Source organism: Stylophora pistillata, chromosome 14 (genome assembly GCF_964205215.1).
Source record: "Stylophora pistillata chromosome 14, jaStyPist1.2, whole genome shotgun sequence".
In the NCBI taxonomy this organism is placed as follows: Eukaryota; Metazoa; Cnidaria; class Anthozoa; order Scleractinia; family Pocilloporidae; genus Stylophora; species Stylophora pistillata.
Window position 1 is genome coordinate 8,727,959 of NC_142532.1, and position 13,525 is coordinate 8,741,483.

Sequence of the window (13,525 nt, forward strand, 5' to 3'; positions counted from 1 at the left end):
ACTCAGTTCAATTACCATTACTTATCGCGCGATAATAATATAAGTTATCGCACGATAATTTACCATTTATCGTGCGATAATTTCCATTTATTGCGCGATAACTAATCTTTTATCGCGCGATAATCTCCAGTTATCGAGCGATAATCTACGATAACAAAAATTGTGGCATGTCCCTTATGGGCCACCGTACATTTTGGCCGCTATCGGTTACACCAGTAAACTGATTATCTTTTAATTGTCACTACTTGATTGGCTAGTAGAAAAAAATGATGATGTCATAAGTTTAATTTATGATCAACAGAAAGAGTAATATGCTAATTTGCAGATCAGCCGCCTCGGTAGAAAACATAAACATTACATGAAAACTTATCTCTCTATGAATCATCATTATTCATATCGTCTTGATGAATGTAGTTTTTCTCACTGCTACTGTCATAATCAAGATAATTTTTTTTTACTACAATTGGCAGTAATGCCGCAATCTGATTGGCCAATTTGCCCTTATCGATAAGAGTACAAACAACCTGCTCGCGTCAACGCGTGACACAATGCTTTTATCAGTTCTCAAACGCTGAGTCCCTAATTGCCCGCAAACTGTTGGTGATCAGGAGCATCAATTCCAGTCCAGGGATAGCACTATCATAAAAACCTCGAGGTAAAGTGTGGTCCTAAAATAGCGCATTTGTATGCTCTACTCCGTTCCTTTTTTTTTTTTTTTGAGACAATGGATCCTGAGCGGGAAATGATAGAAATCACCCGCTGATTAGCAAATTGTTGTATGCTTGATATGAAGCGAAATTATGTTAATTAAGTTGTAGCGAGAGATAAAAAAGTAGTGGCGTTTGGTAAGAATCGAACGCAAATGGCCATCAGAAGCAATAGATTAAACAACAAGTTACGAGGCCCTTGTTTCTTAGCTCCGCCTTGAAAGAAAGATCTAGATTTCTTTCGCCTCTGGAAGTAAATGTCGCAAGAACAATAGGCATTCTGCCCAATACATTGCATCTTGATGATGCGAAACTTGATGATGCTCTTTCTGCAGGTGACCATTCATGGAATTCGAGTCCTATCTACACCAGCCATAATTTTGAGAGCTTGAATCTTGTAGCGTACATGAAAGTGAAGTAATATATTCTGGTTCGTGTCATGATTCTGTTTTTTTCTGCTTGATATTATTTATCAATAGGGACTTTAAGCAGTCAGGACGGCAACGCCACGGAAGACATCGATTAAAAAATGAGTTTCTACTTTTAGTTAGAATTTCGAAAATGGCTGCATGTGTTTACCGTCTCATAGGGTGCCAGACCTCAAACTCAACATAACGCATAAAATTAGCATTGAGTTCCAAATGTAAATTAAAATAATTTGCCGCCGCGGTTTCGCTACGCATACGACGCAAATTTTGGTGATTTCACGTTCTTGTTTTGCAAAGGACGGCTAAGAAATGTACAAAGTTTTAAAACTCACGTGCTGGGCTATCGTTCTGCCAATTAGATCGATTGTTTTCCCACGTTCTCGTTGCCGTCGCCGTCGTGGTTTGCCTAAAGTCCCTAGTAATAACATAGGGATGTAGCCGGGTGGGTTGGGGAGGGAGAGAAAGGGGATTCTTATGGTGGGGGGGGGGGGGGGGAGAGGATTCCTAACGTGGGTGAACAGACCGGGGTCCTAAGGTGTTTGTGACCAACCTTTGTGAGATACTTTGTTTGCTTTTCTTGACGTTAATCACATGCAAATCTCATAATGTCATTCGGGTTGGAAAAAACGCGGAGGTCCCAACGGTCTAGGTACTCCATCTGTTGGTCCTTCTCGTCCCATGACTACGAGTCTGCTGATAAACTAAAAGCACAGCGGTTACACGTAAGTCATGTGGAAATGAGTAACTGTGTCCTTCCTTTTAAACATCCCAACAGCGCCTCAGAGCCATTGTTAATGATATCGCAAAGGTATTTGCTATCCTCATCCTCATGGTTGTCGTTATCGTTTGTACCTTCAGTATTATTTCTGTTTTCCTTATCATTTAAGGCTTTATAAAAAAAACGAGAGGCAGTCCATTTAAGAAAGTGAATAAATTGAAATTTTAGCCTTTCAGTAGCGTAGATAGTAAGTAAAAGTACTAAAAGTAAAAGCGGGTTTTTTAACGCTGAATGTGTGAACCTTAAAACTGTTCCCTGAATTTAACTCGTGCGGTCCACCTTGAATTAGTTCAGTCGATGAGTACGGACGACTTCCTACTATGTCTACGAAGATTCATTAACCGTCGCGGTGAAGTGATTGAACTAAGATGCGACCGAGGCTCATATTTCGTCGGAGCTGAAAGGGAACTGAGAGAAGCGCTTAAGTCGTGGAACCAGCAACAGATTGATCGGGAATTGCTACAGAGAGGTTGCAAATGGGTCTTTCAGCCCCCTACCTCTTCTAGCATGTCGGGGATCGGGGAGCGGATGGTGCGCAGTGCCAAGACCGTTCTAAAGGCAATCGTCGGGACTCAAGTAGTGACAGAACCAGTTCTTGAAACTCTCTTCACGAAAGTCGAACGAGTGCTGAATGGCCGAGCACTTACTGCCAACTCAGATGACCTAAACGACTTGCAGCCGCTCACTCTTACGCATTTTCTAATACAAAGAAAGCCCATCTGCCTACCTTAAAGCGCGTTCGAGAAGGCTGATAGCTACAGGAGGAAATGGAAGCAGGTCCAATTCCTGGCGGACTTGTTTTGGAAACGATGGCTACGGGAATACCTGCCAACCCTGCAAATTCGAGGGAAATGGCGCAAAGCCCTGCCCAATTTAAAACTAAGTTGAAGTGGTAAATTGGCCACCGTAACGACTACAAAAGCTGACGTGTCGAGCGTTAGCCCTTCGTCGGAGCGAATATATTCCTCCGGTAGTTATCAGCCTTCTCGAACGCGCTTAAAGGTAGGCAGATGGACTTTGTTTGTATCAGAAAATGCGTAGGAGTGAGCGGCTGCAAGTCGTTTGGGTCATCTGAGTTGGCAGTAAGTGCTCGGCCATTCAGCACTCGTTCGACTTCCGTGAAGAGAGTTTCAAGAGCTGGTTCTGTCACTACCTTCGCTCCGACGACGGGCTAACGCTCGAAACGTCAGCTTTTGTAATCGTTTCGGTGGCCAATTTACCACTTCAACTTTATTGATATATCCAAATTATTTCGTTAATCCCACCGATGCAGCGCGAAACAGTTTCTTTCGAAACTATCAGCCTTTCTTCAATTTAAAACCAAATTCTCTGGTCCTACTGGTTGATGAAAACGAACCAAGAGGGCATTGGAGTCTTGGACGGGTCTTGGAGACCTACCCTGGACCCGATGGAATGGTACGCACAGCGAAAGTCAAATCGTAAGACTCCGTGTTCATACGCCCGATTCAGAAGCTGTGCCTATTGGAAAATAATTTTGAGAAGACCTAAACTTGAGCTGAACCAGGAGTTTTGAGCGATCGTCCAACCGAATCGTCCCAAGGCGGGCGGAATGTTTAGTTAAACTTAGTCCGTGACGTTTTTCCTTTGTTCTTGTTTTTTTTTTGTTGTTGCGTTACGTTTCGGTACATATACACGAGGTAGAGTTTGGTCACATGTTCTTTTTTTGGACTGTAGCTTCTCACACGTTTTTATCGACGAGCTATTGCGGGCTGTAAACTCTTCTTTTAATCGTGTGGTTCGCATAAAATGTAAGTAGGATTTCGATTGACGCTTGTTTTAGGTATTCATTTTGTTTATTCGTCTTCTTGTTTGTTTTCTTTCTCAGTTTTCACCGTCTTGTAACCGTTTTTCATGATATGTTCACACTATCAATTGTGATGGTCAAAAATTATAGGAGTATTATGGATAACGCGTCGAAGTTTTGTGCTATCCCCAACACCCTCTCTTGGGACCAACATGTTCACATCATCGTCAGCAAGGCCAACAGACTCCTTGGGCTTCTGAAACGCACATGCCCTCTACTGACTGATCTGTCAGTCAGGCGTACACTCTATCTGGCACTTGTGAAATCGCAGCTGTCCTATGCAACGCAAGTTTGGGCCCCGTCGCAAATATCCCTTAAAACTGAGATTGAAAGAGTGCAGAGGAGTGCGACGAGATGGATCCTACAAACTCGTGTTGGGGAAATGTCCTACAAGGACATGCTTCTAGCCTTAAACCTACTGCCACTAACCTTTGACCGTGAACTCAAAGATATGGTCTTTTTCTACAAATGTCTGAACAATCTTACTGATTTAAATGTTAAATACTTTGTATCTTTTGCCTACCATGGCCGTACCAGACTCAGTTCCTCCTACAGTCTTAAAACACCGTTATGTAAAACAAGCACCTATCAGTCGTCCTACTTTAACAGAATTGTTAAGCTCTGGAACTACATATGTAAAATATCGCCGCCTCTAAATTTCTCCACTCCAGAATCCTTCAAGAATTTTATTATGTTTCATCTTATGTACTTACTTCGGACCTCTTTTGATGCAGGTTACACCTGTACCTGGACCTTGATCAGAACCTGCCCCTGCCATCGCTAACTATTGTATTTCCTTTCTTTGCAAAACTGTCCTTTTTATTCATTTATTCATTTATTTATTTACTTTTTAATATAGGGGAGTGCCTCGCATGGGACCTCGCGTCCCGTTCGCACCCCCCCCCCTCCTTTTTGGGTCTTTATAATATTGTAAGTGCTACTGTTGTGTGTTTCTTTTTATTTATTTATTTAGTTAATTTTATTTTTTAGAAGTGAAACCCAATAAATTAAATTAAAACTGAAATTAATTTAAATCAAATTTGAAATTAAATTGAACTTAAACAATGGCCATTGTTAAAACTTATTCACTTGTAGCATTATTCAAAATTGCAGCGAATTTTGAAACTGTTACGTTTCTGTCATGATGGCGTGCGTCGACCAGCAAACTGTATGCAATCATCCCCGATCGCCTAGCAAACTGTATGCGATCGTGAGCTCTTGTTATATTTACATGAAAACGTTTTCTCCAACCCATTGGTGCTGCAACTTTTATCATTTGTTTATTTTTTCATTTACACATCTATTTCATGTTTAATTCTTCCGTGAAAATATTAAAATACAAATTCAAACTTATGAAAATAGTTTTTTAAAGTCTTTTGTGAGCATGACTCATGCCCTGATGAGCAGTTTATGGGGTTTACTCGTTAAAATTACGTTATCAATTCAATTTAAACGTAACCTCGGCGAATACAACACAGTGTAATGACATGGGTCATACCAAAAAATGTCTTTAAAAGTAAATTTCGAGAGGTTGAAATTTATATTGAACACATTTATTTCGTATTTGCTCACGATCCTCGCAGCAAAGAGCACTATTTAAGCAATAGTGAAAATCAGACCTGGAAAACAATTCAGGCCTGTACGGGATTCGAGCCTCTGACCTCTGCGACATAAACCCGTAAGATTAATTTTTTCAGGTTTGATTTGCACTATTGCTTAAATAGTGCTCTTTACTGCGAGGATCGTGTACAAATACGTTTCTATAACCGCAGTTCAGATATATGAATTTCATATATTCGTTGTGTTTCATTTATCATCTTACGGGTTTATGTCGAATTAACTCGATGACCTGCTCCCAGTTGGCTTGTTAGCTCAATTGGTAGAGCACCGTACTAGTATCGCAGAGGTCAGTGGTTCGAATCCCGTACAGGCCTGAATTGTTTTCCAAGTCTGATTTTCACTATTGCTTAAATAGTGCTCTTTACGGCGAGGATCGTGCACAAAAACGTTTCTGTAACCGCAGTTCAGATATATGAATTTCATATGCATATATTCGTTGTGTTACATTTATTTCGTATTGTTCCGCTTTCTTTTTTTTTCTTTTATTCAAAGATCGATCCGCACTCTGACCCAAGATCTGGTCCGTTACCTATTTGTGATCCTGTCCGTGCTCCGGTCCGAGTTGTGTCGACGCCGAAAGAGATGTTTCTCTATGGCACAATTATCGCAAATGAATTTAGCAGTAGTTCTCAGTTTGCGCATTTTAGCGAATAGATAGGGAACAAAGGAAAAACTGTTAAGAAGGTAAAAACTGTTTCAATAAACAGCTTTTAGTTGAAACCGAATGCTATGCCAGATGGTGGAAAGTCCACAATGTTCCTGTCCCCTTATTGGCTTGCTTCTTAGTAAAATGATAAACATTTAAGGGAAATGGTAACTGGATTGTAAAATACATACTTTATGCAAATTCTCTTTGTTCTTGACATTGCGGAACCAAGTTTTATGTTTAGTGACTCTCCAATTTGCTTGGAAAGAATCGATTTATTGGTAAAGGGACAATTTGAGAAAGGTATTATTATAAATTTTTTGTTACGATATCGTTCGGACACTGAAACATGCTCTAGCCTTGTATGATTCAGTTGTTAATTGTTGATGTTGTGGGTGTATAATTAATCTTCGCTGATGATGATCATCCTTTTTATTCAGATTCTGAGTTCTTTGTCCATTGTTGTGCTCCCTCTTTCCGTTTATCGAAGATTCTTTGAAAACTTATTCGGATAACATGAGAGGCATTCTGCAGTGTCCAACCAATTATCTTCTAATTCTGATCCAGCAATGGTTTCGATAAATTTTAGATCATGATAGTGATAGTACAATCTTCGCTGTAAGGCACAACTTTATTGAGCACTCTGGCTCTGTATGCTTACCTATAACTATTGCTTGAGAAATTAGCACGAATCTAGATCTAAATGATTGTTAGAGTTCAATAATTTTGGCACTTCAAGTGTTTCACGGAAGCATTTCTTCGTAAAAAAGTACATTGAAAGAAAAAATTTAGCGTCGGTAAAAAAAAAAGAATTATAAATATGTTGATATCTAGGAGATATCTTCAATTTTGTAATGTTTCACTCAAAATGGTGGCACTCAAAATGCGCTAGTATACGCATCTATTAAAAGATGATGTTGGATGTTTTTCCTCTCAGCACCTGCCGATTGAATCAACTATGATGCATTTCGACTCCTAACATTAAAATTTTGAATGAAATAAAAAAGGATCGATACACTCACCAAAACTGATTATTTTATCTGTCACCCCTTGATTGGCTTGTATAAAAAAAACTATGCCATAAGTTTCATTTGTGAACAACAGAAAGAATAATATGCTAATTTGAGAGCTCACTGAATTCCCGATCATCCAGCGCCAGGTGTTTAAAAGTAAACATTTGGAAAACTGTACTGATGATCAGTTCCAGTCCAGAAATAGTAGCACTATCATAAAAAAAACGTGAAGGAAACTGTAATCCTAAAATAGCTCATTTGTATTCTTTACTCCGTTGGTTTTTTTTTCTTTTCTAATTTGAAGAACTTGCAGTAGACCAATTCAGAGACCTTATTTTGTCCTTCAGTTGAGATAAAAGTAATTTTGCTATGAGTCAATTGAATCCTAAGCTGAAAAGGATAGAAAACACTAGCTGTTTAGCAAACTGTCGTAGGCTTGATATGAAGCAAAAATTGTGTTAATTAAGCTGTAGCCAGATATGAACGAGTGATGGCCTTTGGTAAAAACCGAACTCAAATGGCCATTACAAATCCAAAGCTTGAAACTGCAAATGTCGCGATAACAATAGGCATTCTGCCCAATGTTTCGGTAGTACCCTCCAAGATTACCAGCTGGTAAGCCAAAAGCGGCATCTTCACAAAATTGATTTAGGAAACATTTTGTTGAAGTGTCGATGACAGCTTTCCAATGCGAATTTTTAGGGGTTCATTTACAGTAAAAACCCGCGTGTAAGAACCTAGTAATTAAGAACCTTTTTGGCAGAAATTTTGGATTTTAATACCCAAAAACATAAGAACCTGTGTACCCAGCAAAACCTGCATGGTTCTTATATGAAGAGTTATTCTGGATAATGAAACAATGTTGCAGCAAAATATGTTTGTAACTATAAAATAAATGTTTTCTATACATTTGATACTTCCATAAAACATGTCACAATACAGTTTCCCCACTGTATTTATAGCTCCCAGTCACGTATTAAAGCAAGTTAAAAAAAAATGTACTCCTGGGTATAAACTTCTAAACTGTATAATTAAGTACACTGTTCAGTACACAGTGTATTGTACACTATAGTATAGAAAATTAAGTCTGGCATAAAAGATATTTTAAGAACTTATTAAGAACCCGTTTTGCCCCAGTTGTGGGCTAGAATCTATTCTCTCAATTCTTGTTTGTTTACCTAGTCCCTTCCAGCGCCATCTCGTGGGCATTACCGCTGCATAATGCACTGCTCTAATCTCGCTCTTAGCCAATCAGAGCGCGCCTTATATCGGGCACAAGCCTAAGCCAGACAATAATATATGATTTTTCGTGTTTCGATTCCGCGGACATTTTTATTCGCGGTTTTATAATTTGACGAAAAACGTGAAATTGAGTATGAATGGGGGTAGGCGGAGGGGAAGGGGGGGGGGGGTTGAACAGCGTATGAGCATCACTTAAGTATGAAAATCAACTCAAGTCATCATTTCAAATTAAGGTGGTATTAGAAAAACAACACTTTGAAACACAATATTATGCTTTCAGTCGTTAATTCGGTTTCTATTCTATCTAGACTTCAACTGGTTTCTGCTGTTTTCATAGCAGCTAACATAGTGATTGTGTCTAAAAGCAGCTCACAGAAGATGGGGCCTCACCATTCAGCTTCAGTGTGCATCCCGTGGCTTTTAATCCTCATCATTGAATGCCTAGCCATAGTCATCCTTAACATCATCACTATTATAGTGTTTGTGAAGAAGAAGCGTCAGCTGCAGCGGCGGAGTACATATTTGATCATCCATCTGGCGATAGTCGATCTCTTAGCGGGCGCAGTCTCTGGACCACTGATGATTGAAAGCCAAATTGGGGCCTTCTGTGGTTTTTGGTACTACAGCACGGAGCTTGCTTGGTCGTATCATGCAAAGTATGCACTTCGACATCTATTTCCGTTTACTTCCCTTGCAAATCTTGCTGCTATTTCATTAGAACGGCTTCACGCAACAGTTTCCCCTCTCAGGCATCGATGTCTCAGGAAATGGGTTTATCGGATGATAATAATTGTCATTTGGTTAACGACCACACTCAGAGAAGCCGCTCAAATTCTTTTACGTGGAATAATCAAACCACAGAAAATGGAATATTACTTGTATATTCCCTTTTATGCAATTTCATTGTTTTTTATCTGTGTGTCTTACATTCTCATTGCTGTCAGAATACGATACAGTCGTCTTCCTCAGTTCCATCCTGTGTCCAAAAGAGAAAGAAAACTGACGGGTACCTCGCTTATTGTCTCACTTGTATCGTTGCTGTGTTTTTCACCAGTGATAATAGCCCTAGCAACATCTTACTTTTTCTCTACTATTTTTACGATTTTTCATGTCCATATGGCTGTGGTGGTTTTATTCATTGCTAACTCGCTTGTAAATCCTGTAATTTATGCTTCTCGGATGCCAGGATTCAGTGAAGGTCTATCACAACTAGTTTACAGGGCCCAAAACGTTTCCAATGCCTCAATAAACCTACAACTTCGTAACCTTAGGAGTGCGTAGATTAATGGATCCCGGGATGTCGGATGCCAGGCCCCAAACGTTTCTAATACAACAATGAATCTACCACTCCTTAATCTTAGTGGAGTGTAGATTAATGCATGCCTGGATGTCGGATGCCAAGATTTAGTGAAAGTTTATACCAGCTAGTTTACAGGGCCCCAAACTTTTCTATTGCCTGAATCAACTTACCACTTCCTAACCTTCGTAACGGAAAGCGTCGATGAATAGTTTGAAAACTTTTCAATGTAATAAAGTTTGTTTTTTGATAACTTAAATCATAGTTAATAGTCCCCTCTATTAACTATGCTTAAATATCTTAGCCGAGAAACTTGCATTTGCCTTGTTCTCGACGGTGCTGTCTCATCAATTTTTGTGTGCCATTAAAATCTTAAAATAATTAGGAGAAATACACTAATGGAATATGAACATATAATTAAAACAAAACAGATTTACCTTGGAATAAAAATGAATTATCTAATGGCCCCGATATCGTGTTTATTTGCACAAAAACTTAACCTAAACAGAAATTCACGGACTTTCAAAAAGTGCAGAAACTTTCCCAACCTCCCACAAGTTGAGATGAGACTGTGAACACGAAATAAGTCCTCTATTTCTTTTATGGAATATATTTCTTAAATCTGATGCGAGTCACGTCAAAATCGCGGCCACGTACTCCCGAGTAACTTTAGTCATCGAACAATGAGAGCACGTGTGGCGAATGTCACTGTTTATTAAGAAGTCAAGACCCACTGAGCCCATACGTAAATTTTTTTGTAAAAGAATCAAGAATCAAGGCGAAGTCTGAGCCACTTTTAGGCGGAATTTCTAAGTTTCGGATCTTCGTTTCCTTCAAAAGCTTCATCCTCAGCTCAAAACTATCCAAGAATTTATTCTCGAGAGAAGCGTTTTCAACTCCCTGTCATGTTTATTAAGTAATACCGCTGTACAAATCGCAGTAGCTAACGGAACACTTTTTTGAAACAGCTTACCCGACGTGAGTCATTGGTATTATAGCTCTTTTCTTTTGCTGTTTGAATGTACTTTCAGTCTTTCGTGATTTACGATTTTCCTTTCACTTTCATTACAACTTCACGACGGTTTGAGTGTGTTCCCACATTTTGTGGGTCGATTAAGTATTCATATATGCACTCTATTGTTTTTCTAGTTGAATATTCATTATTCACGACACGAACAATTTCAGAAAAAGGAGCTAGCTTGCACGATCGCAAGCGTTTTGATGTTAGGTGTGATATATATCTTTTGTTTCCAGTTTCATGCTCGAATGATGTTTTGACACACTATTGTTTCGTATAAATTAACTTTATAGTTAAAAGTGGAGAGCCGGAACTTTTATCGTGCTAAAAGTGTAAGATGATGATGCCATAGCCAAAGCGTCAAACCGCAATGCGTAGCAAAAAAATATCGAAGGTTTTGGGTTCGCGATTGAGTCCTCCAGGTCTGGTTTGAAAAATGCAAATTTTTAATCGTCTTTCCTCTGTAAACTAATAAAAAGGTTTCGCTACTGAAGAACAATGCTAAGATCTTAACCGTTTGACTTTTGCCGCAACACGTTTGAAAAGTTATACCAACCGTTCATCAGAGAAACGGCGGCAACTTGTTAAAATTGAATAAAACGTTAGTTCCCACTAAACAAAATCCCTTTCTCTTTTTTACATTGGAAAGCTTACTGAAGTTCCAATGTTGCTAAAGAAACCTCATACACAAAAAGTAAACTGATTGGCGTTTGAGAGGAGCCAACAGGAAGTTCCATCACAGCAATTAAAAATCACTTTCAGAGATACAAACTAGCACTTCGAAAGCCTCGAGATTGTCGCGGATAAGTGAAGCACACGAACAAATGCTTGCTATTGATATTTAGTCTTTTATAAGTCCCACGAGAACGGTGCACAATTACCTAGCAGTGGGAGTCATATTGTCACATATGCTCTACAGCACAAGGTTTACGAATTTTGGTAAGCAAAATAAATTGCTCATGACTGTATTTGTTTCCTTGACAGTTTGAGCGTTTCAGCCTACTGAACCGCTGAAATATTTCAGCGTTATTGAAGCCGATACGACACTGCCCTTAAAGATTTGTGAAAGAAATTAAACACTGAGCTAACATCGGCGACGCACTAATGAATTGAATAAAGCGTAGGAACTTGACCAGCCGCCTCTAGTAAATAAAATTCCATCCAAAATCCATTATTTGCCAATACTGTAACAGCCTTTAATTGAAATCTCGCTTTCAGGTTTTCAAAGGCAAATCAAATACCGGGAAAGAGTTATAATTTTCATCAGAAATCCGTTTCTCCGCTTTACCTCGACCAAAAGTTTCGTTTAAGGGTTCGTTTTAAAGCTTTTGAAACGCTTCTTAACACTAAACCGAAAGTGAAATCGTTATTTTAGTGCGAGGCGTTCAGTTGCAGAAAAACGCAGTGATATTTTTGGTAAACGCGAATTAACTGTAAACTAAAGGATACTAATTTGATGCCACGCAATTAGCCCGCATTGTTAAAGCCTTTTGAAAAAGAATAATAGCTTCTCCGCCCAAAAGTCGCAAGTTTTTCCATCAACAGCCTTCTTACTCTCATCGGATAAAGGCCGAACGCGAGCGAACGGCTCTCGGAAATGCAGCTTTGAGCTCTCGTGGTAAAAATGCCAGCGGCTACCCCCATTTCAGAAAGACACACTTAAACCGTCGTGAGGTATTAAGTTGCAAGTCTTAGGTTTTTAGATTCGTATATTGAATTTTGATTGGCCAATTCATTTTCTTTACGAGTTCTCGTGGACCATCATAGTAGGACGAAACTCCAAGGTTTTAGTTTTATCTGTTCTCCACTTCTACTTAGACGAGTTCAAAACAAGAAAGTCATATTCTGTGACAAGGTGTGATAAAAATGGCACTGTCTTGGGTAAGAGCGTTTATTCGATAGGCGATGTAAGTTTGATGGTTTGATAAATTTTTTACACCAATTTTATTTCCAGCCTGAGCTCTGACGATAGAGATGAAATTGGTATGAATCACACAAATATTTTAAACAAAGCCAGATAAAAACTGCACATAATTTTTTGTGTAAGTAATTAATTAACTCATCAAAACAGCAGTAAGAAAACGGAGTCGCCAACTCTTTTATGTAGCAACTCAACATCAACTTCAACTTTCCATCAAGCCTGCAGTGCTGGCGTGTTATCAGGTCGAGTTAATGTCACTAACTCGCAGTGGGGGAAGGGAGAGTGGAAAGGTGAGAAGGCTGTTTAAAAACTTTTTCTGGCCTCTTCTGCGTTTGAAAATTTTAGCGGAACCTTAAATCATGCAGTTGAGGTTTTTAATATCAAAGTAGTTAATAATATAAATGAATAAAGGCTGATAGTTTCGAAAGAAACTGTTTTGGGCTGCGTCGGTGGGAGTAACGAAATAATTTGGATATATCAACAAAGTTGAAGTGGTAAATTGGCCACCGTAACGATTACAAAAGCTGACGTTTCGAGCGTTAGCCCTTCGTCGGAGCGAATGGTTAATGATATAAACTAATTGCGATTTTGAGACAGCAATACCACATTATATTGACGGCTAGTTGGGGGAAAATATATTCCGTATTGGGCTCCGTCGCTTCGTGACTTTCTCCCAATTAGCCGTCAATATAATGTGGTATTGCCGACGGCATAAATTGAGTTGATTTGAGATGGCAATACCACATTATATTTACGGCTAGTTGGGGGGAAATATATTCCGTATTGGGCTCCGTCGCTTCGCGACTTTCTCCCAACTAGCCGTCAATATAATGTGGTATTGCCGTCTCAAAATCCCAATTAGTTTTGTATCGCGATCCATCATTTATAAAGATAAATAAAACTATAAAATAATCAACCTGTGCCTAATCGAAATATCATTTCTTTCTACGTGCGAAACGTATCCATGTTAATATTAATTTCGCACGCAAATAACTTTTTCGAGGGTAATTTAAAATTGCCCGCAAGTTTA

The 13,525-nt window shown here is 39.1% G+C and overlaps 1 protein-coding gene across 3 annotated transcripts; it reads left to right on the forward strand.

The window, feature by feature from the left end:
- The first annotated feature begins 201 nt into the window (after nucleotides 1-201).
- Nucleotides 202-10,147, forward strand: LOC148716392 (uncharacterized). 3 transcript variants are annotated; one of them, XR_015995600.1, is made up of 2 exons: nucleotides 202-655; nucleotides 3,760-5,281. XR_015995600.1 is itself a non-coding variant. In XM_088745873.1 (2 exons), the coding sequence occupies exon 2, from the start codon at nucleotides 8,638-8,640 to the stop codon at nucleotides 9,538-9,540; it is 903 nt and encodes a 300-aa protein (XP_088601999.1). In that variant the 5' UTR covers nucleotides 472-655; nucleotides 8,568-8,637; the 3' UTR covers nucleotides 9,541-10,147. The 3 variants fall into 3 exon arrangements, 2 of the variants coding, with proteins under 2 accessions (XP_088601999.1, XP_088602000.1); XM_088745873.1 differs by lacking the exon at nucleotides 3,760-5,281 and adding an exon at nucleotides 8,568-10,147 and having other exon boundaries at nucleotides 472-655; XM_088745874.1 differs by lacking the exons at nucleotides 202-655; nucleotides 3,760-5,281 and adding exons at nucleotides 5,690-6,307; nucleotides 8,568-10,147.
- The last annotated feature ends 3,378 nt before the right edge of the window (nucleotides 10,148-13,525 follow it).